The following is a 24,502-nucleotide window of genomic DNA, read 5'->3' as shown; positions in this document are numbered from 1 at the left end:
ACGAGAGGCCTTGCGGGAATTTCCGAAAGAAGTCTATTGGTATGTTGTGAGTAGCGAATCGCCGAGAGTCGTTAATTAAAAGGAATTACAAGCAGCGTGCGTTAACTCGCGACGGGTACTCTTGGTCTGAAGGGATAATTAATCAGATTGACCTCAGAGTCGCCAAATATGCCGTTCGCGCCGTAATGCGCTCGAGAAAATGCAACAGTATAGTTACAGGGTTGTTGGGTACCTACGCTGCGAAAGGAAAAAATGAAAACCAAAATGAAACAATTGACGTCCAATCAAAAACGTTTTCATGTGAGGCAGAAAAAATAATATTGTTCCCTTTCTGCGTCTTCGGTTGTCACGTTGCAAGATTCGGGATGCGAAATGCCCAACAAAGATATACGATTTCAGAAAACTTGCCAAGTGGCACATGACTGAGATAGCTTAAACAATAAAATAAAACAAACAAAGAAGCGGACAACTATTGACAAGATGCTCTGAGGGAAACACAAGGTTGTCAAGGGCTCTTTTTCAGTACGGCTAGGAATCTTTCCCTTCCTTTTTTCATGTTAGGGAGAGGGGAGAACACCCCTGTGTGTCAACTTCGATCAGAAACAAGTTAACCTACAATAGATCTTGAAACAACGCCCAGGGGGACTCCATACAGATTGTTTTGGAATTGTCTAGCTACCTAACGGTTCAACCAGAAGGAATAAATATCGATCCCTTCTGTCCTTAATATCCTATACTCCATTTCACAAATATCTGCAGTGGAGACAAAGACTTGGACACGAACGCGTGGCTTTGGAAAGTGCCTTTTATACACGAGTTCTTGTGCAAACAGACGCATTCTGCAGAGCTAAGCTCACGCACCTGTGATTTTGTCTTTACCGCAGACATTTGTGACATGGAGCATACAAACAGTGAGGTACCTCTTTAAAAAAAATAGAAAGAGGAGACACGTAGGGGACAAAACAGACGGGACAGTTCCGCTTTCCTCGAACGATACTCTTCATGGGCTGCTGAAGTAAAGTACATTTAGGACATAGGTTTTCCGGTTTTAAGCGTAAACACCGAAAACGTCCGTCGGTGTGAAACACACAAAATTGGTTAAAATCGAAAGGAAACACAAATAAACAACAGTAGGTGTCATAAATACAAAATCGGTTCAGAAAATGAATCGATAAACACATGTACAAGAGTAAAACAAAGAATAAAAACACTTAGGGACAAGGACAGACAGCCCAAAGAACTGTGCTGATTGTCCTTGTCCCTAAGTGCTTTTATTCTTTCTTTGACTCTTGTAGTTTCACCAAACCGCCCTTTGTTAAACATACGTTTGTGTCAAATATACAATATCTTTTTAAACCTAAATACACCGAATTTCGGAAATCTTTTATCCAGCCAGGACTGTTCTTGTCGAAATCCTTTCCCCTTAGTCTTAAGTTCTTAGTACTTAAACGCTATTTTTCCACCGATAATCAGCGGTTTTAACGTAGGTCAGAGGCCGCACCTAAATATGTCGACATTAAAAAAAAGCAAAACCGAAAAAAAACATTCGCCGAATTTTGTTACTAACTTCGGAAAACCTACGGCCTAAATATAATGCTCAACTTATCACACACACAAAAAAGAAAAGAAGCTAAAATTCGCCTGCAGCATTGGATGCAAGGAAACCGGGCAACGATTAAAGAGCAGAAGGAGTAATGGCGAGAAGGAGGGAGTATCAGCTAAGCTGAAAATGATTTTGTACGTCCTTCAACAACAACTCTATCTTCGGCTGGGAGAACCGTTTTTTTCGGCACGGCGATGAAAGCGTTCTAAAAGTGCATAATGTCTAGGGGTTAACTGCCTTCGCGCAAAGTGTTTTGAAGAACAAAACGAATATAACGGTGAAAACATACGCAGCTGTACATCGGTTCGGTGTACCCGAAAGCTACTTCACTAGGGTTCAGGGAGTACCATTACCAAAGGGTGTGTTTGCGTGTGTGTGTGTCTGTGTTTTGGGATGGTGTGTTCGTGAGGGTAGGCACCATATGTTATTGGTCGGCAACTGCATGGGCTACGGGGACATCTGGAGCACCCGGCGCCGCGGCTTGCGCTTGGCGTTGCCCGCGTCGACGCACGAAAGAGTCCGGCACCGGCGCTACGTCTGGTCCAGGAAGTTGATTTCGTTGAGGGCTGGCAGCGGACTCTCGATGGAAACTTTTCTGAAACGCCATAAAAAGAAGGAGGGGCCACTAAGTAAATGGGGAAATTAGAATCGTTCTGCGAAAAGCTGAACTATGCTTTACTGCTTCTTTGAGTTTGCTCCAAAGGACACACACATTTTGCGTTTGAGCGCGATCCGTTCAGTTGTGGCAGGTGAACAGTATTTGCCCAAAGTTTGTACGCGCAGTTGCTCCGAAACGTAGTCGACAGTAGTCAAGAGCCAGCAGGGAGTTTTCGTAGATCGTTTTCGGCGTCCAGCAATGGTCTCCGCAATCCGCTACGATACCCGGAACTCTTCAGTCAGGGCCATGGGCGCGCAGGCGCAGTAGCGGCTTCTTCGTTGCGGAGGGCGTAGCGGAGAGAGAAACGCGGTCTACGAAAGCTCTCCATCGGGAGTTTTAGTAGACCGCTTTCCTCTCTCCGCTAAGCTATCTGCGACGAAGATACCGCTACTGCACTTGCGCGTCGCTAGCCTCGACTAAAAAAACCCAGATCTCGTAGCGAGTTGCGGGCAGCGTTGCGGGACTCTCTATTAAGAACGCGCTATCGTCGCGAGCGACTAAACCGAAATCCACGCCTAATATGGCGGCGCCCGGCGACAGCGCCGGCATGGCCGATCTTGGGGCGTTCTCGCTGGTTTCCGCAACTTCTGTTTAGCTTGAATCATGGCAACCTTGAGCCGCAGTCACACTGCTCATACTCCACACAAAAGACACGGTCTGCAGACATGATGACAAAATTATCTGCGAACTCGAGCATCTTCGAAGCATGTTTGGGTCATGTATGCTTCGAACAGGCGTGTAGACAGTGTTTGTATAACAAGTTGGCAGGAAGAAGGAAACACACCTCTTCCTGCACTGTCTGAGGTTTTTTTGTTTGTTTGTTTTTTGTTCTGTCTTTTGTTTAATGTATCAACAGTGTGACCGCTGCTTTGGAATAACCTGCTCCCGCAGTCCCCACCGCTCCCCATCAAGCAAACGCGAGAGACCATCTCCGAACGGGCAACCGGATGCGCGACGACGAAGTGCGCGGGCAAGCACGTGACCCTCCCTTTCTTTTCTCGGCTTCTCATTGGTCCGCCGTAGCACTCCGTCAGACGATGGCTTGCACGTGACATCAGTCCGCCCCTCTTCCTGATGGCCAGAAGCGCCTCGTTAACGCAGCGGAAGCTACCCAGGAAACTTTTACATCTTTAAAGCTTTAATGGTACAAAAGCACCCTTTTGACAGCCTCATGTTTAATATGAAGGGCAGGGGCTCCGGAAGTATAATCTGATGTGTGGGGGCGACGTCTGGGGGCTCATGTCGCATTGTGTAGTTCACCTCTCCCTCTCTTTCTCTCTCTCTCTATACATATGTATCTCAACGACCACTGACGAAGTGCAGTGCAGAGAAGTGAAGGCTCCAATCTGATTTATTAGTGAGAACGCACATATTAGACAAACACTGAATGACAACTTCAAACGAACGAGTTAACAAGGCTTCCAAAATCATCGTTCGTTTCGCCTATGGAGTGCAGCTTCAACATGCAACAGCCTCACGGGTGGTGAAAGGGGAGAAGAGGGGGGGGGGGGGCGGCGGTCAGAACAGCTTTGAGTGTGGGGGCATGCCCCCACTGGTTTAGAACCTGTCGAATGCCCCCCCTGCCCCCCCCCCCCCCCCCCCCCTTCCCCTTCCCCGCTTCCGGAGCCCCTGATGAAGGGTGTTAGAAGGCTGTCCGACACGCCTAAAACACCCTTTTTACACCTTTAGACTATGAAAGGGTGTAAGAAGGGTGTTAGGAGGGTGCAAGAAAGGGGTTAAGTGATGAGAGTTCAGACCATGATGCTGCTAGGATGTAAGGATGTTTGGTTCTTGAAAACATACGCCCTCACGCGCCCTTTCACCCATTATGTCTGACCAAGTGACGTCAGTGCGGGCTATGTCAACGGCTATGCGTACCGCGAGCGACATCCCCCTGCTGCAAGGACATTGTGTATAGCTGCACTCAAACGCAAATATGTGTACGGGCGTCAGAAGTTGGCACGAACCGGGGTCGCTCACCTCTCTAGCAGGACGTCGAAGGAGGAAGGAGCCGAATTGGACCTGGCCGCCTTGGTGAACCTTGCGCGGTGCCGAGGACAGTCCTTGAACGGGTTGCCGAACGAGTGCTTCTTCAGCATGCTCTTGACCAGGATCTGAGAGAAGAACGAGTTCGCTGTTTCACGAGCTGTACACTCGCTGCTTAAGAAAAGCAGGGCGACTCCAGAGTATTTCATTAGAACTCCGCAACCAATCAGATTGTGTCATTAGCCGATAGGAAGGCCGAAGAACCAATGACGTCCTGAGTTCGAAGCGCCGGTTGGAGGTCTCACATCGTGACTCCCCTAAGAAGACGCGGTGCAAGCCTGGTCGTGGCACCCCCCAGACGGTGGTGGCAGAGTTGAGCGCCACGTGTGTGTGGCGAGCGGGCGCCCAAAACCAAAGTGTTTGCTAACATTGATCGTTCGACCATAATACCCGTTACTTCGGGTCGGTCGACATTTGTAAATTTTTGATCGTGGTTTGTACTTTATTTGTTTGTCGCCAAGCTTCGGTGCCTTCTTCAATTTCTGAGCTGTTTTCGCTTTTATACTCAAAACGATTAAAAAGCGCGACAAGACGACGGACACAGAGGGTGACACAGACACAGTGCTGTGTCTGTGTCTCCTTCTGTGTCCGTCGTCTTGTTGCGCTTTTTAATCATTATGATCACCAACTTGCCCAACTTTCTACTCCCGTCAGTTATATAACTTATATTCAAAAGTTCAATCGATAGTTCGCGGTTTTTTGCGTGGGCCCCTTCCTGTGAGCGCACTAGCCGAAAAACTTGTTTCGGAGTGTTCGTTGTGGTGGTCTATCTCTGTGTCATCTCTTTATTCGACAGGTTGTCGAGCGCTTTCTTTTTCTGATTGATCAAAGCGATCTTTTTCCACACGAGCGGCGATTGTAGTGCAATTGTGTAGTGCCTTGCCTGATTTGTTCTTTCGACTTGTGACGGCGAGTCTGGGCCACTAAGTGCCTACTCAAAGGAAGTGGTCGGAGCTTATCAATTTTTAGCCGTGCTTTTCTCTTTAGAATTTTTATTTATCTTGAAGATACTGCCGGCCAGTTTTTGAAGGCCAAGGCATGGTGTAAGCAGAACGATTTTTTTTTTTACAACGGCATACAACATACACCATACATACACCATACAACATACAGCATACAACGGTGAAAAATGTGATTCTTTGCCATGTGAATTATAAACGACCCTAAGCGATGTTTCTTTGAGCTCCCTTCAACTGGTCTATAGACGATTCAGAATGATGGTCCCATAAGATGTCAGTGTACTCCAGTAAAGGACTGATTGGAGATTTATACTCCGTCAGCTTCGTTTCAGGACTGCGGTGTATGGTTGTCCTTCGCAGCGACCGCAGTTTTCTAGACGCTCTGGCAATTACTTGCCCAATGTGAAAAGTTGAGCTTAAATTAGACGGAATAGTAACACCTAGATACTTGCATTTGCTGACTAATGCTAAACCATTGGAATGGATAGTGTAGGGGGGGGGGGGGGAGCGGTACTTTCATCAGCGTTATTGCTATTTGCAAGCATTTCTTAACGTTCAAGACCATTTGCCACTTTTGGCAAATGGTCTTGAACGCAAGCTATTTTGAAAAACAGTGTACATACACCTCAAAAAAAAAAAAAATCAGTATTGAGGGTTCATTCATTCAAATCATTCATAAAAAACAACAACAAAAAAAAAATGGTCCGAGTAATGAGCCCTGGGGTGCTCCAGATAGAACAGGTAATTCAATGGATTCTGCTTTGCCCACTGACACGAACTGCTTATGGTTGGTATGGTAAGAGTCTAACAATTTCAGGAAGCAATCATTATCTAGTACCTGCTTTAGCTTATGCAATAACTTGCGAAGCGAAACTCTGTCGAACGCCTTTGCGAAATCTAAGAAAAGAGCATCGACTTGACCATGAGTATCAATTACTGTAGCGAAATAATGGACCGTGTGGAGAAGTTGTGTCACTGTCGAGTATCCTCTACGGAACCTGTGTTGTTTGTCTATTAGAAACGCTGTAGATTCTACAAAAGATATGATGTAAGTGAAAATGAAAATTTTCAAGAACTACGCATAAACTCAACAACGACACATGGTCTATAATTGCAAATTCTATTTTTCTCTCCACTCTTACATATAGGCACAGTGGCGTAGCTAAGCTATCCTGTATCTGGGGCCCTTAGATTCCCCGTTACTACGCCGCTGTAATAGGCACTACTTTGGCTACTTTCCAGTCTTGCGGTACCTGACCCGTTTTTAAACAGCAAGAGTAAATGGCGTAAAGAAACTTAAAGCATCATTCGGCGTACCTTTTTAGGAAAGCGTTAGGGATTCCATTCCAGCCACACGAGTTTCCAATGTATATCCGTGGAGGGCCATCAAGGATCCCTTTTATAGAGACTACGAAGTCACTGATGCCGCGATTGTCATAAGTGAATGATGGCAAGACAGAGTTATCAATAGTGTACACAGATGGAACGAAATGACTAAACTCTCTAGTGATGCACTACTCATCGACAAGCGTCTGCCCGTTATGACTATGCTCACTAAATTGGTACGCTCTTTTTTTTGTCAAGTGCGGCCAAAACTTTCTTGGATTTTCTTTGAAAAAGTTGCGCATTTTGATGGTGAAGTAAATATATTTGGATAGGCACGATAGGACGTGCAATTGATGTCGGAGAGAAGGGATCAAAATATTTAAGTTTGGCTAAAATTTTTTTACTCGATTTTTGTTTCGTTTTAGATTTCAGGCGTCACCCACGTACTGTGTTTCTTTCTTTTGACTGATCTCTCAAGGACGAAGTTGTCGACGCATGCAAGAACGACTTGTTAAAAAAAAAAAAAAGTCAATCCGTTCATCTAGGAAAACACCAAAAATCTATCGAGGGCCTCTTGCAAGAAATCAAGAATATTGACATCATTAGCTCGAACGTTATACGCTATGCGAACTATATGCGTTATACGAACGTTATAAACTTCACTCCAAGAACAAAATACGCTTCGTAGTGTAAAGAAATATAAATCCCTCCCTTTGCGTTGTAGAGACTGCACGTGTCAGCCGGCCTTTGTCGAGGTGACGGTTGAAGGGAGGCATAGAGAGATTGTCACTCGCGAAATTATCGAGGCCTTTTATATTTCGTGCCTCGGAGAAAGGTGTGTGAGTGAGCCGTCGGTTGTCTTATGTGATAAGGAGCTGTCCTTTTTGCGCCACACCATGACTGGCATAAGTTGAGTCTAGTGAACCTATTTTGATGACACGTGCCTTCTGTGTGGCGTATTGTTTGATCACACACTGTGTTATCTGGTTCTGACGTAAGTGCTTTCTTTTCCTTTTCAAATAAAACATTTCAGTTGCGAGTACAGCTGTTGTCCTGCCGTGTCTATTCCTTCTATCGTTCTCATTTTTTGAAGCTGTTACACCCACCATGTCAAACTTTTACCAACTCGACCAGTTCAACACCTTGTTGCACATGAAAACTTTTTTTTTTTTTTTTAATTTATATAGTGGGACACTTCCGATTAAGACAGGGCTCCAAGAGAGGGGTATCTTCGTGCCCTGGACTATATATTGCCTTTTTGTGTAAGGAACCTGCGTACATTGAACACGCGTTAGACTGTTGGAACGTTCTGCAACGGACCTTGAAAAAAGAACCCCCGTTAACCGCACTTGGGATACATTTCCTGCCAGTTGAGAAAACCGACTCTGTTTCGTATACGAGCTAATCATGGTAATCACAGACTCCAGTTTATGGAAGAGCCGCATGATTGTGCGACATGCCGACATTGATACGCGACTTGCGTGTCTTTTTTTTTTTTTTTTACTCGGAGCACCAGTCAACTTAGAAAAATGCATTTCGTTTTGGAAGAACTTCCAGATTGATCGCCAGTTTTAGACGGCCTGGTTTTGTTAAGATCTGCGCAGGGCTGTCAAGACGGAAAATCAAAATTTCCCTAGCGAACGCCTAAAATTTCTGTATCTCTGCCGAAATGTTTCTCGCTTTCCCCAATAATTGTATAATATTAAATATTCATTGTTTTCTGCATCACGTCCACTCTTATCATAAACATATATTATTTAGCATTTACGCCACGCGTACGTTTCGGAAAATTGAGTTTATCGGGCCAAAATCGTGGGCAAGGCCAATATGGCAAAGGGAGATTCAAACTGTCGAATGAATTCCTACCTTCGCCATATATGTTATCTGCGCCATCAAAACATCGTGCTGCTTTAATAACTTCATTAGCGATTTTTATAATAGTCAGTTCAAACCGAAAGGTGCAACACAAGCGAGAGTTCTCGAACTCGAACACACGAAACACAGTCAGTAACATTTCGTGCACGGCACTTCACAAAATATTACTAGTCATGGTAGGTCTGTATCTCCAGTTATCGCAGTATTTCTTCTTGTACTCGAGCTTTACTTTTCGAGAAGGCACATCGGCGCTCTCAGAATCACCGACTTGCCTTGTCCCTTCCTCGATAGCTTTCACGAGGGCGAGGGGGCTATTAAAATTGATTTGCCGAAAAACGTTTTTGAGTGTTGCTCAGTTTTGCCAGATGGTCCAGGTGGTCACACAACAAAGCGCCAAACGGCTGGAGGGAATAACCGAAATATAACCAAAGCCGCTGACATTCGATGTTACCTAAAAAAAAAAAAAGAACAAAAAAAAAAACAACATAATTGACCTTCAAAGATTCCAGATATAAACGATGCCCGAAAATTCCCTCAAACCAGCAAGATTTCCCTTATCCCCACATAGACCGGAACATTACCTTAATTTGGGATATTTCCCTCGAGTTGGCAGCCCTGGATCCGTGTAATAGCTCCATGACAGCCGAAGTTTGCAGGTTTGCCGATTTTTGGAAATGTTTGTTTTAAGGCTTACGGGAATGTCAGTGTGTCTTCGAAATGTATGCTTTGTACGAAGTATTCAAACAATAAAAGAAAGAAGAAAAAAAAAGGGGGGGGGGGGGGATCGGTGACCGAGCGTGTTAACGCAGCGCAGCTCGGAGCGCGTATAGATCGAAAGCTCGCGCCGCAGAGCCCCAGGGATCCTGGGTTCAATCCACACCCCATGCCTGTTTCGATCTGGATGAAGATCGCACCGGCGTGCGGTCGTGTATCACTCGTGTGTGGTACACGTTAAAGACCCCAGGTTGGCAGTTGTACTGCACAGTCTGCGCTGGCGAAATTTCTCATCTATATACAGCTGAGACACCATGACGCCCACTGAGCCTGACTAACTTCCGACAATAAAAAAAACAAACAAAACATACACACAACACAATTATTAATCCAATCAGAGCTCGCCATTCAGGGGGCCCCGCGCTCTCTCGTCTCCCCCTCCCTCTCAGTGTCTGCCCGCATAGCAATCGCACGGGTATTTCACCATTTGACGCAGAAAACAAAGGGTCAGCGGCAACAAACTACGCCTCTTGCCAATGGAGAACGAATGTTGTGAATAAGATTCATGCTCTAATATACTTCGCACGATGTGGCGAGTGACAGTGAAACTTTTGTAGTTCCTCTTCGAAACGTGCAGAACGCGGCAGAGTTAGTACGACTACATACTTGCCGGCGCTCATTGCTTTTCTCTTACAGCTGAAAATTAATCTTCGAGACTAATAGTGTAGTGGGATGCAGTTCGTATACCTGGTGCACCGACGTAGGCGGTAACATTTTGTTGTTTGCGCTATGTCGTCTTGTCTTGTCTGCCTTTGCATCCCCAAAAGCGGTCGCTGGGGAACGTGAGGGAACTGCGTCTTTCACGTATCAGCACATTTTACTCCCCCGACAAATACGCCTGGATATAGACCGTTTTACTGAAGGAGGCCACGAGAGAAAAGGAAAAAGGGCTGCCGGTGATTTTCTCCTTTTATGAGTGGTTGGGAACGAGCGGAAGACACGGGTGAACGCCTTGGACGCCTGTGTTCTTCAAGTTCGGTTGTTGTCTTCGCGGTTTTTTCTATTTTATTTTACTTTCAGATGTAATTAGAGCTAGAGGAATCCATGATGACAATCCCCTGATCATCGGGACATTATTGTTTGGTAATAGGCTGCACGAGGTCACGAATGACAACCGAAAGCGCAGAATATTGTCGGATGACATCTGCATCGTGCACGGTATCCGACAAGGCAACTGCGGCTGCAGTGTCTTCAAACTCAATCGCTTTCCAAATGACACGAACCTGCGGCGGCAGTGGGTTGCGTCCGTAAACAGAAAATACTTTTTCCCGACCCCATATTTTCGAGTGTACTCGGAACATTTCGGGAATAGGGCGCGCACCGAACTTAACGCTGTACCCTTGATGAACATGGACCTCGCTCGCAAGGTAGGTGTAAGTTTTCTCGTAAAAATAACTGTTTCAGCTTTGCAACTTTTTATAACTTAATTTATCCTAATGCTTATATCTTGCAGTGGTAACATCGACTCGATTTTATCATATACAACACTTAGCTGAAGGCTCATTTCTATCGCCGGGTGTGACTGGACATTGTCGAAAAGTTAGTTCTATCGGTTTATCTTAATCACGATCTCCTGCGCGATACCATACCGGTAAACTTACGTTGACCGTACAACGCCGACTGGGTTCTTATTATTTTCCAAACTCAGTGAGGAGGAAAGCGACGGCAGCTCTTTCCTCTTTTCCCTCTTGCCCACTTTCAGTGAAACGTTCTATACAATGGTACATGTTATGAATCACACCACATAAAAACAATTACGAAGTACCTAATTAAGGAGACCCTCATCATACTTTAAATAGATTGAGAGAAACGACATTAATTTGACATCTTTAGTTAAATGAAGTTGAGAAGTCGTCGAAGGTTTCTGCTATTCGCATAATTGTTGACAAGTCTTTCCGAGACGCACATGTTGATTCGAGTTGATGGTCTTAGCTGGTTCGAGCCATATAACGATTTCGATTAGGCCTAAATAGTTGACAGACCCTGGCATGAACTCAAACATGACGTAATACCATGTGCTTCGTCAAATGCATGTTGGATTATTCATGTGGGAAAATCATTCATCGAAAGAAATAATTATATTTATTGACATTAGGGTTGAAAACAAGACACACGCACCAAAATATTTCCCCTTTATAACGCTGGGAGACGCCACCATTTCCGTGGCGCCAATCTTCCTCCTCCCCCCCCAAACAACCCTCACCAACCCTCAATGCCTTTTAATTATACCCCTAAAACAATATTCCACATGTATCGTCTCTTAGTTTTCGCTTTGGGAATAGCTTTTTTTCGCACGATAAAAAATGACTTTCTTTAGAAAAAAGGCTTTACTTATAATTAGTTGCTTTATATTTTGCTTGAGTTGGGCTTAGTCTCACCAAAATAATTCTTAATGACAACAATACACTTCTGAAAAAGTGTTCGTTTTTTCAAGCGTTCGGGTAATGCATTTCTCGGTGCATGATTATCTGCTAAAAAAGAAAGTCAAAATTTGGCATATAAAGTTTAAAATTAGCTGAAAACAAATCGAATACGTAAAAGATAAATGCTAGTTTGAATTATATATTTTGTTATCTAATTTACAAACGCCGTGTAGAAATTGGATTTATCGTGGAAATTGCATTTCGGCCCGAAAGCGTTGTGAAAAACAGTTCGAGATTAAAAATTGATCGACGTAACGGCCGGCTAGGTGCCGATGAATTCGACGTTCGACCCCTGCCGTTTTATTTAGAATTAAATAAAACGGCAGGGGTCGAACGTCGCCTGCCGTTTTATTTATAATTAAAATGTTAAAACTGCCTAGAAAAAAAATTCTTCTATGAGTCGTCTATAAACTGAAGTTATAAAAATCACAGTGTCTCACCGAACGCCGGTCAAATCATTCCTTCAAGAACTACGCTTGACGCAGAAGAGGAAGTTGATGTCCTGTTAGTCTGTACCAAAAGACCTATTCGTGCAAATGAATAACCTTCGCGATTTGATACAATTGATCACGCACCCCTTCTATCAAAACTCAACTAAGCGTGGTTTCAGGGGCCCGTTTCAGAAATTCTTCGCTGACTACTTTACAAACAGGTTTCAGATGGTTAAAATTAGGCATGCCGCGAACTTTTTTCGAATCGAAGTTTCGATGATCGATTCAAGCGGGTCGAAAGTTTCGAATTTTCGAACTTGTTAAACTAAGAAGTTCGGCGCTTTTCGAAATTTCGAACTTTTACGCTGCAAAAATTAAATGCTTGTCGAACTTTCGACCTTGATAAACTAAAAAATTCGATGATTTTCGAACTTTCGACTTTCTTGCACTAAAAATATCGAAGGTTTTCGAACTTTCGAACTTTCTACGCTAAGAAATTCGATAATTTTCGACCTTTCGAACTTATTAATCTAAAGAATTCGAAAATTGTTGAACTTCCGATTCCTGAAAAGTCAAAAGGTCGACGAACTTCGATTTTTAGAATAAAAGTTCGAAGTTCGTCGAACTTCGAAAGACGGGCGGGCGGTTTCATTTGGATTTAAGCAGTGAGGTACATTCGTAATTTTTTTTGTCTCGCATTTTTACGTGTGGTGCCGCATTCTTTGCGAAAGACAATGCCGTTTATTTCAATCATCTGGCATGCTTGGTTTTAAAGAAATAGATTCCCGAAGGAGCAAGGAAGGACGACGGGTTTTTGACAATTGTCGTTTGTGCCATATTTGAAGCGCGCTGTAGCCGAAGATATTTATGGTAGAGATGTTAAACTTTTTAAGAATGATCAATGTATAACCTAGGTAAGTGTCGTCTTAAGATATGATTATTGTTGTTCAAGACGAGTTTCGAAGAAATATCCAAATATGGTATCTACGGGCAATTATGCCCTAAACTTGGTAATTTTTTTCGCGGAAATTTTTTGAGGTATCGCGTTTAAATGAACACCGCAGAAGTACATACCATTACTATCTGCAGAATACAAATTAATGTATATATTGTTCTTTTCACGTTGAGAAATAAATTAACTCAGGGAAAATATTTCTAATATTGTTCAAATTCGGCACGTCATAAAAAAAAAAAAAAAACATTTATTATTATTTTTTTTTTTCATTTCACTTTTTTGGGACGTGTTTGTTTTAGCCTGTACAGATTTGGTAGGAGAAATTTGTTTCGTAGTTCTGGGCCTCTGAATATGCAAGAATACCACACTTCCGTCGGATTCTTGATAGTTTTTTTTTCTCCAGCTTTTTTTATTTTTTACATTTATTGTTATGTTTATTTATTTCTTATTTTTTACTAATGGTACAGTTATTTAGGTCGAAAAGACATAGCTTTGAACTTCCGAACCGCTAAGCATGTAACGAGTAGTGCCTTCGCACAACGATTTTCTATCAATGACCAACTACGCGATGTTTTATGCAGTGAAGAGCGACAGTAGCTATACATATGCATAAATAATTTCAGATTAAAATAAGCTCGACCATGTCCTCTTTCCCCGTATTGTTTTCTTTAACAGTCCGAAATATCTGGGGGGGGGGGGGGGGGAGAGGCCGGTGCCCCCCCCCCCCCCTCCCCCCTTCTCCCCCGTTCTTCCTCTTCCGACGCTGCTGGTATGGTAGAGCGCTCCTCGACCTCAAGTTGTGTCGGTTTCTGTGCTTTTTGCTCGGCGTTTCTTCCGTCTCCGGAAAAAAAAAACCCTCCAAAACAATTACAAACTAAAAAATTGTCAAGGTGCAGGCGAGCTGGTGTATGTTGATCATGATGCAAAATCCCGAGACTGGGAATGAAATTCGAAAGGAATAGTGTAAGGAGAAAGAAAAAAGGGGACAGGACAAAGGGCGGCGTTTGAGCGGATTACTACCAGCGGGCAAGGGGGTGGGGAGGCAGTTTGCCAGATCGCTTCAAGGTTTTTCTGAGCCTCAAGTGACCCTGCACCACCTGCCTGCCCCTGGCCGTTTCGAACTGGGTGAGTCTCGTAAAACAGTGTGTTCGGGTGATCACTACTGCGTGATGCAGGTTAAACCCCCCCCCCCCCCCCCCCCCCCGGGCTGGCGGCCCAATTACTGATCTGCACACGTCACTCTGCACTGGCAAATAATCCAGCATATCCTGGACACTCGTAGTCTCATTTAATTGCCTGACCAACTTCGCGCAATCTGAATATCACACCTGAACATTTCTAAACCTGATTTCGTCAAAACCAGTGAGGTGTGAAATTTACAGTGGCGTGGAAGAGGGCGCCCCATTCCTTAGAAAAGGGGCAGCAGAGAAGGGCGCATGCGCCAAATCATTAGCCCTAATTCTAGGTCCGAACCGACATTCCTGGACCTGGAACCCCGGGAGATGAGGGCGCTCCTGGCGGAATGAGGAACAACCAAAGAGAATGGAAACCTTCGAACTTTTCGAACTTTATGTAGAAAGAAATTCGAAATCTTCGAGTTTATCGACCTTCATCTCTATAAGAATTCGAAACGTTCGAATTTCAGATCCAAAGAAATTCAAAACAATCGAATCTCTCGATTTTTCAAGTTAGGAAAGTTCAAAATCTTAGAATTTCTCGATTCTCAAGTAAAAAAAAATATTCGATATAATATTGAACCCGAACTTTTAGAAACCGTGAAAGCTTCGAAATTTTCGATTTCGAAACTCCAAGATTTTTCAAAGTTGCGAATTTTTCGAATTCGAATCTCCGTACGGTCGAAAATATCGAAACCTTTCGAATTCGAACATCAGTTCGGTTCGAAAATATCGAAATATTTCGATATCGAACCCAGGGTGGTTCGCGGCATCCCTAGTTAAAATTAGAAGCAGTACTAGTACAAAACTCGGAGTCGATTGCGGCGTGCCACAGGGTAGCACATTAGGTCCGTTATTGTTCAATATATATGTGAATGATCTAGGGTTATTACAACTACGACCTAGAATGTTTCAGTACGCGGATGATACCGTTCTATTACTACCGCATGACAACTATAACCAGGCGGTTCTGCTGCTTCAAAGCGATATAGATATATTAGTTAACTGGTTCTCAAGTAATCTCATTTCTGTGAACGTCAATAAAACTAAATTAGTCTGTTTTCGTAATCCCCATAAACAAATTACTCTAGTACCAAACATATATCTTCACCTTCATGATCATGCTCAACACATTTGCACGTGTAGACCATTACCTTATGACTCATCGGTTAAATATTTGGGGTTAATATTTGACCAACATCTCCTTTGGAACCAACAAATCGGATATACTATTAAGAGAATGCGGGTGGTATCGGGCGTATCTTTACAAGCTAAAAAGTGTATGTTCTGTAAACTTGCGGAGAACTATTTTCAGATCTCTAGGAGAATCCGTTATACGGTATGGGATAACGATTTATGGGAATTGTTCAGAGTACAAAAAACAGGGAATTGATAGAATCATAAAATATAGTGTAAACAATATTTCTTACGGGTCAGTGTTCGATAAACTAGACATTGAAGAAACAATGCGAGCGTTAGAATTATTGTCATTTAATCAGTTTCATAAATATGTGATAATAACAAGTAATTGTTATAGTAAAACTTTTAAATAAGAGGTAAAAAAAGAAACTTGCGGCGTACAAATAGGTTCACGGTCCATAAGATACAAACAACTTATGGAAAAAAGCTAAAACGACACTATGTCCCTTCGATGTTCAACAGTTTGCCAGAATCTTTGCTGAGCTCTTTATCCTTTCGTGCGGTAAAACGAAATGTGAGAATAATGCCTCACGCTCGCGCAATAATAATTATATAATTACTTAGTGCGTATTCGTTGCCCAAATGCCTACATTGCTATTGTTTGTTTGTTTTGTTTCTCCAGTCTTCAATGTGTCACGGTATTTTGTTGGCTGCCTGGTCCCACATTCAAGCGTCTTTGAGGGTGATCGGTGGCCGAGAGGTGGAGGAAGAAGAAGCCGTTCGGAACGGCAGCAAGGAATATGATGTCTGGTGGAAACGCCGTATCGGCCACTGGCCGAGTTAACCCCGTATCGTCTGACAACAGTACAACCGACTACAAGGTAATCGTTCCCCGCTTTCCAACAGGCAACCTGATTTTAAACTCCGTATTCCTGCATGCAGACATAAGCGCTAGGCCTTACTCAGCTCCAGACTTTCGCGACGCCCTCAGAGACGTAATAGATCTCCAAGATGTAAAGGCAACCGGACAATACCAAATGAGTCACATTTGGATGGTCACCTGCACAAACGCGCTCGCGAAAGCGAAGCTGTGTCAACAAAGAGAACTTCTCGTGAAAGGACGAAAATGTCTGGTTATAGACCCAGACACTCGCGACATCAAGATAAAAATAATTTGGCTACCAGACCACCTTGAAGACCGACGCGTCGCTGAGGTCCTGCAGGCCTACGGAACCGTGCGGAGCTTGAGCCGGGAGAAATGGAGATGCCCCGGCATGGAACATATGGACACTTTAAACAGAGAAGTGAACATCACACTTCACGACGACATCACGATTGAGAAGGTGCCACATCTCCTGAAGATTTTTGGGTGCCAGTGCCTCCTACTCGTGCCAGGCCGCCCACCTCTATGCCTCAGGTGTAACAGAGTGGGGCATGTTCGCCGCCAGTGCAAGACCCCCCGCTGCTTTAAATGCGGACGGTACGGACACACGACTGATACTTGCGTCACAACGTATGCAAGTAAGCTCCTTGGACCAAGAACCCAGGAGGCCGAAGAACAGAGCGAGCTGCTTATGGATGTCACGGAGGTCCTTGACGCATCGGGGCACACACCACCGGCATCAACGATCGAAAAGTTCGTGGAGCAGGAGCACCCAAGAGCAGCACCTGCCATCAACGAATGCAAGGATGACCCTGGGGGCCCCTCGGAGCTACCTCCGCCTGACGAGGACGGCGCGTCATCCTCATCATCAGAGTCAACGATTGTCGGCGAAGTGGATACAGAGTGTGACGAAGAGCATGACGAGGTAGACGTGGAACCCACCACCATCGTACCTGCCTCTGAGACATCGAGACCATCCGATGAACCAGATGGAACCTCAACGTCCCTCCCGACCAAAAGTTCCTCTGCCGACGAGCTCCCTTCCAAGAGGTCCAAGAAAGACCGCCAGCCGGCAGGGGTGCGGCACAAGCCATACTCCAAGCTACTGGGGAACCTCAAGGGTACAGAGAACAACATCTAAAATGTCCTGATGTATCCCGCCCTTCCATTACATATTCTAACGCTAAATGTAAGAGGTTTAGGGTCTAGAAGGAAGCAGTTTCAGCTGTTGCGTCTTTTCGAAAAAGAGAAAGTGGACGTTGCGGCAATACAGGAGACAAAATTTTCTACAGATGAAGGCATCGCGGGCGCATTAGAACCTTTTCTTAAGGATTACGAAATCTGCGTTAGCCAAGCCAAAGGAGTCTCCGCCGGATGTTTTCTTTTTTTCGTAAACAGCTTGAGTTATCGTCAGTTTCCATTCTAAATGACCTGGAAGGGCGGCTTATTTCCTGCGACATTTGTTTTAGGCAGATAAATTGGCGCTTTATCTGCCTGTATGCTCCAAATACCCCTAGAGAAAGAACATCATTCTATGAACTAGTTTCGCCGCTTTTCGACACAAATAGAACAACAGTTGCGATGGGAGATTTTAACTGCGTTTGCAGTGCAGACGACCGATCGGTGTCACAAACTAGGTATGACGGAAGTGCCGCCGCTCTACGGAGCACGCTTCAAGACCATAACCTTGTTGATGTAGCTTATAAAAAAGGTGAATCGATACGCTACACCCATTTCCAAGGAACATCTCACGCACGATTAGACAGAATATATGTCTCAGGTGATATAATCAACTCAATGAGCAATTACCAAGTCAAACCAGTTTTCTTTTCTGATCACTGCCTGGTATCAGTCTGCTTTGGGCCGCGCAGACTCCGAGGTGTTCATCAGCAGTGGGAACACTGGAAGCTCAACCTGAGGCTTCTAAGTGATGAGCAATTTTCAACTAACATCTCCTTACTTTTGTCGAATACATTGCAAAACATTGACATGCGCATCTTTGCAAAATGGGATAGTTTCAAACAAGAAGCAAAAAACATCGCAATCGAACGCGCTACAATTGCATCATATATAAACAAACAACAGCAGCGCGACCTTTTTAAAAATTTAGTAACCCTTCACGAGCTTGAATGCTTAAACCCAGGCGCGTACAGCGACGATGTCAACATAGTACGAGCCCAGCTTCAAAAGTATGAAACCGAAAGGTACCGCGGAGCATTAATTCGCTCGCGGAAGAAACGCTTTCTCCTCGGCGAACAACCTACCAAAAGATCTTTGGATGACGAAAGACGTAACGCGCTGTCAAAGGAAATAGTAGAAATTAACAAAGATGGTTTGATACTCACCGACGCAACTGAAATAGTCAAATCTTTTCACCACTTCTATACAAATATATTTGGAACAGTAATACCCGCAAAAGACAAGACTGAGATCGAACAGCTACGAACAGAGATGCCAAAACTTGACGAGGAAGATCGCCTTTTAATTGAAGGCCCCATAACATTAAACGAAATTAAGGCCGCCATTAAATCTCTCCCAAATGGGAAAACACCAGGACCCGACGGACTAAGCGGTGAATTTTACAAAAAGTTCCAAGACATTATATTTCCTGTTTTACTCGCTATATTTGAAGAATCCTACATTCAGAAAACTCTTCCCCCTTCATTTTACCGTGGACACACGGTATTGCTGCCAAAAACAAAAGATCCTGGAATGCTTAAAAAGATGGAAAACTACAGACCAATATCACTCTGCAACGTCGATTATAAGATCTACGCTAAAGTTCTCAATGAAAGACTTCAGTGCGTAATAGAAAAGCTGGTAGGTGAGCACCAAACTTGTGGCATACGGGGCAGATCTATTCAAACGAACGTACATGTTGCCTGTTCCGTCCTAGAGTCTGTGTCAGACAGTAATGGCCAGGTTGCACTTGTACAAATAGACCTTACAAAAGCCTTTGACCGCGTGAGTCATTCATTTCTATTTGCCCTTCTTGAGCACGTAAACCTGGGAGAGACGCTTTTGGAAGGTATTCGACTTTGCTACATGCATAGTTCGACAAGACTGAAAATCAATAACACACTTTCTGATGAAATTAAGATCAAATCTTCCGTAAGGCAGGGCTGCCCTCTATCTCCCCTCCTCTTTGCATTGTATTTAGAGCCCTTATGCCTCAGCATCCTAAAAATAGAATGTATTCGTGGGTACTCTGTGGAAAATGTCGAGGTAAAAGTCCTCGCATACGCAGACGATGTTGGATTTTTTTGCGTTGACAAGAAGAGTGTCGAGAAAGCGCTTGATCAAACAGAGCGTTACTGCGCAGTCACTGGGGCTTCAGTGAATCCATCCAAATACAACGGATTCTGGTGCGGTTCCTGGGCCACAAAACCTCGTTTTTTTGCAGGGATAGAGTGGAATCAGAGTCCGATCACATATCTTGGAGTACCGCTCTCACAAATTCGTAGTAGCTCGACGTACTGGTCCGCCCTTGCGACCACACTGAAAAGGAAGGCTGATGCGTGGAAGGGTAGAGATATTTCCATCTTTACTAGAGCAAGTGTCTGTAATATATTCCTCGCTTCAAAGCTTATGTACGTTCTTCAAGTGCTTAATTGCGCTCGAACAGACATCCAAAAATTCCATAGAATATTCGCCACTTTGATATGGTGCTCAACGTGGGAACGTGTTAAAAGGGACAACCTATTCCTCCCTCTCGAATCCGGTGGTTTAGGACTGTGTCACATATTTGTCCGCCAGTTAGTGTCAAGATTTTTTTTTTTTAAAAATGCCAATCACGAGTTCCTTAGAGTCATACTCCAATCACGCCTTGCTGAGAGTTTAAGTTATCTTGTTGTTTCAACGGGCGAAACGTCGAAAAATAGGCCCTGGGGATTTTTAAAGGAAGTTGTCGATACCTTAAATTTCCTGAAAACACGGTTTTCATTGGAATATTTGTTTAGCGTGTCCAGGAAGACACTGCCAAGGAATATTACGGAAAGCTTGTTTTCACTACCACTCTATCGTACCCGTTTCACGCTAGAACCCATCAATGATGTTCTCAAAAGAGTCAAGAAAATGGGCGTGCCTCCCTCAACCAAGACGTTCTTCTTCAAATTGCATACATCAACCCTACCAGTAAAAACTTACCTCCAGGAAAAAGGAATATTTGTATCGTGGACTGTTAATTGCAGACTCTGTAACAAGCCAGAGACCATAGAGCACTGTTTTATTTATTGCAACGACGCGTTTTTGTTTTGGGATGTTCTACAACGCACGCTAAAGAAAGATCTAATTCTTAATGACTACAGTCTCCGCTTCCTCCGGTTCGCTGAGAACGAAACCGCCCCGTACGACATGTTCGCTCTGTTGGGACTTCATAGTCTATGGAAATGTCGCATGATCGACAGACACGCAGAGAAACCCCGTACGACAAAATCTCTTTTTCTAGAACTGGTAGCGCAAGTGAGGAGCGTATACGCTTCACCTCACAGCCAACCAGAGTGGTTTGCCCTGTTTGATGCATGTCTGGGTCTCCCAGATTTCTGAATGCTCTATTGACAATATATCCTTCTGTGACCATTGTGTTACACTCGTCGACGCAATTTCTGTCTCAATTTATCACATCCACTGGCCACATGTATAAGATGCCATATATAAGGTGTGTGTGTGCGTGACATTGGTATGTAAATAAGGTGTGAAAATGAATGTCCTATAACTGTATATACGCATAAGTATCAACATGTTATGCCACTTGTAAAAATTTCCATGCATAAAAAAAAAAAAAAAAAAAAAAAAAAAAGGGGGGGATCGGTGGCCGAGTGGTTTAGCGCACACCAGCTCGGAGCACGTGGAGCGAAAGCTCGCGCTGCGGAACCCAGGGATCCTGGGTTCGAGCCCCACCCCTGCCCGTTTCGATCTGGATGAGCATCGTACCGGCGTGCGGTCGTGTATCACTACTGCGTGATGCAGGTTAAAGACCCCAGGCTAGCGGTTGTGCCGCACTGGCTAAATTTCTCATCTACAGCTGGGAGACTCGTCGCCCCTGTGAGGCAGACCAAGTTCTAGGCTGTATAAACACACACACAACCCAATTTTTTTTCAAGCGTCTTTGCTTTCGTGGGTTAGCACGCTTACACCTGTATTTTCTCAAAGATAATAAAGATATTATTATAATTGGATTGTGAATTAGTTTTCAACAATGTTTTGGATTAGTAGATCTAAAATATTTTGAGCTAGGAAATATGTGGGCATCGTTGGATATCACTAAATGAACTCACTAATTTCATTAGGCACCCTAATGAAAACCGGACTTTGCGCACTTGGACTTGAAAGAAATTCTAAACCTTCGAAGTTTTTTTTTTTTCGAATTTAGCCCTAAAAGAGAATCGAAACCTTCGACATTTTCGAACTTTATGAAGAAAGAAATTCGAAATCTTCGAATTTATCGACTTTATGTCTATAAGAATTCGAACGTTCAAATTTTTCGAATTTCAGATCCAAAGAAATTCGAAACATTCGAAACATTCGAATCTCCCGAATTGAAAGTTAGGGAAATCGAAATCTTCGATTTTCTCGAACCTCAAGTAAAAAATGTTCGAAATAATCGAACCCGACCTTTTAGAAACCGTGAAAGCTTCGAACTTTTCGATTTCGAAACTCCACGATTTTTGAAAGTTGCGAATTTTTGGAATCGAACCTCCGTACGGTCGAATATATTGAAACCTTTCGATTTTGAACATCAGTTCGGTCTGAAAATATCGAACCTTTCGAAATTGAACTTAGGGTGGTTTGCGGCATCCCTAGAACCAAGATGGTTCATTCGTACGTTTTGTTCCCGAGAGAAGCGAAATCGATGGTGCGAACTGGTGCGAAGCTGGAGAAGGTACGCGCTCAGCAGCAAGGCGACAACAACGGCTGCTGGCGTGACGGCAATGCACGTCACGCATGGACCCATTCAGGAAAATGAATAATATTAGTTGTAACTGGTTTGTTAGTAATTTTCTTAGTAATTAGCCGGTGGATAACTACATTTAAAGGTATAGTTTCAGTTAGGAAATTGCTGGGCACCGTCGACTATCACCATGTGGTGAGGGAAGTTCACCAGAATGGCGATCAGTGCACCTCGTTGAATATGAAGCAACCGTTCGCGTGCGTGGGCGCATACATTTTCTGATGGAAGTCGCGTACGCAATCTCGGGCGAACTCGTTCGTCGAACCCGTCGCATAAAGACAATGTGGAATGTTGGTTTTATACGTTTCGTTTATTTTTTGGGTTATTTGAACACGCACCGGGTCTCCGTCGCTTCCATGCGTACACCCGTCCGTGTCGCAATCCTTGCCGCCGGCAGTTTGAAGAAGGAACTCAGCGGTGCGCGTCAAACGCCGCCCGCCCCCCCCCCCCCCCCCCCCCCCCCCTCTTCCCGTAATGTGGTCTAGGGCAGTAGGGGGAAAAGACGCCGCACGGGGGTTAGCGGATGCGTGCTTGAGTAACAAACGAAAACCCGCCGCCGCTATTGTGTTTGTTCAAATCCTTTCCATGTATGCGTGCAAGAATCCGCTGGAAAGGGCGACGGCCGTACGCTTTTGGAAGAAAGCAGGATAAATTTGATTATAGAAGAAGAAAAAAATCGAAAGGAACAACGGGAGGAAAAGAGTACCTGAGGAATGGACGAATAGAACAGGATGAAATGTATGGAAGAATTGCGATCGAACCCCCCTCCCCCTTCTTAAATCTCACATAAAAAACAAAAAACAAAATAAAGTTTTACTTTTTTTACATGTTTCTTCGTTTCTATTTGTGTGTGTGCCACTCCCACCCATTCGTTTTATTATAATAGAACTTGCCTTTATTTCCTCTTAAAAAGATATGGAAGGAAGAAAAGAGACACGGGGGCGTACGAATGAACAGATAAATTGATATATTAGGTATGGATTACATAGAGGGATGAAATATATTAGACGGATAGACAGGTGGATTAAATATAGATTGCATAGGTATCAGGCAGATTAGATGGATAGATAGATTACAAAATATATTATTAATTAAATATATATATTTATAGGTAGAGAGAAAGAGAAAAATAATTCTTTGCTTGTAACTTCTTGTTTAATCGAGGAGTACAGTAGATTTCAACACGAATGTTTCCGACTTTCTTCCAAACCATATCATGTACCGTATTTACTGGAGTAATAGCCCTACTATTTTTCGAACGAGGCTCTTGCGTCTACTTTCCCTCAGAACACAGACAGCCAATAATCGCGTTGCGCATAAATAACAGAGCGAATAACTAGATCGAAAACACGATTCTCCATACAAATGCAGTCTTCACAGATGGTACCCTTGCACAAAGACGTTATCCCTGTCCTGTAAACCGCTGGAATCATGTTGTCGATTGCGGTGATTGGCAATCCGCGTGCTCCTCGGTGAAGTGAACACTCAGGTTTTCTTCATAAGCAGTACGGCTATTACTCGAGTAAATACGATATTGCCGCGAAGCTGCTGTGATGGCTTTGTGCGGTCACAAATAAACTGTATTTATATTTTTGTCAGTTTCCTGCCGTAGCATAAGGGTGTGAGAATAATGAAAATATTTATTCGTAACCGCATCGCAGTTTAGCAGCACATCACATCTTTTGAGCGATTAGTTACATTTAAGAAGGTCTCTTGTAACATGTTCCATTGATTTTCTCAACAGCTCAATACCGGGTGTTAGATTTTGATCTTATCTAATTACTAAAAAGGCAGTGTTTTGTAATCTTGTTATTATCTTGCCTACACAGCTAACGGATCTGGCAAAAACTGCGAAATAGATAACTATTCTCATCAGTTGACAAATTAACCTTTGAATTACGTAGTTGAAAGGATGAAAGGACAGATGACTCATTTTCACGAGTTTTTTTAAAGGAAATCCGATTTGAGATATACAGGGTGCTTCCTTTTTTCAAGCTTCACAGATTTGTTAAAAAAAAAAGCCGTGGAAGTTACACTTATGCGGTTTGTGCGGGTGAGTTATACGGCCAGGAGGACATAGTATAGGGGGCTAATCGTAACGATCACTCGGCAAATTAATTAAAATTTGTTAATTAAGTTTTGAATGAGTGAAAATATACATATGGTTCCAATTAGAAACTTGCTGAGCGCCCTCGAAAACTACTAAATGAATACTTTTTAGAAAAACTCTGAGCGCGTGGGAAGCGTAGCAGTGTGCTAAAGGTACCATTCTTGCAACAGGTACAAGGCTGGGGCTAAAAAAAA

The 24,502-nt window shown here is 43.7% G+C and overlaps 1 protein-coding gene across 1 annotated transcript in view; it reads right to left on the bottom strand.

Moving 5' to 3' along the window:
* Window positions 1-1,933: 1,933 nt before the first annotated feature.
* LOC8035964 (calcium/calmodulin-dependent protein kinase kinase 2) overlaps window positions 1,934-24,502 on the bottom strand; it is a 70,248-nt gene continuing 47,679 nt past the window's right edge. The window contains exons 15-16 of the mRNA XM_040499011.2: window positions 4,242-4,375; window positions 1,934-2,198 (exon numbers count right to left, since the gene is read on the bottom strand). Coding sequence (XP_040354945.2) covers window positions 2,135-2,198; window positions 4,242-4,375 — 198 coding nt within the window. The 3' untranslated portion in view covers window positions 1,934-2,134. The remainder of the gene's footprint in view (window positions 2,199-4,241; window positions 4,376-24,502) is intronic.

The sequence above is a fragment of the Ixodes scapularis genome, unplaced genomic scaffold (assembly GCF_016920785.2).
Source record: "Ixodes scapularis isolate PalLabHiFi unplaced genomic scaffold, ASM1692078v2 PGA_scaffold1__304_contigs__length_218370807, whole genome shotgun sequence".
In the NCBI taxonomy this organism is placed as follows: Eukaryota; Metazoa; Arthropoda; class Arachnida; order Ixodida; family Ixodidae; genus Ixodes; species Ixodes scapularis.
The sequence above is the reverse complement of the archived record's forward strand: the minus strand, read 5'-3'. Positions and strand labels throughout refer to the sequence as shown.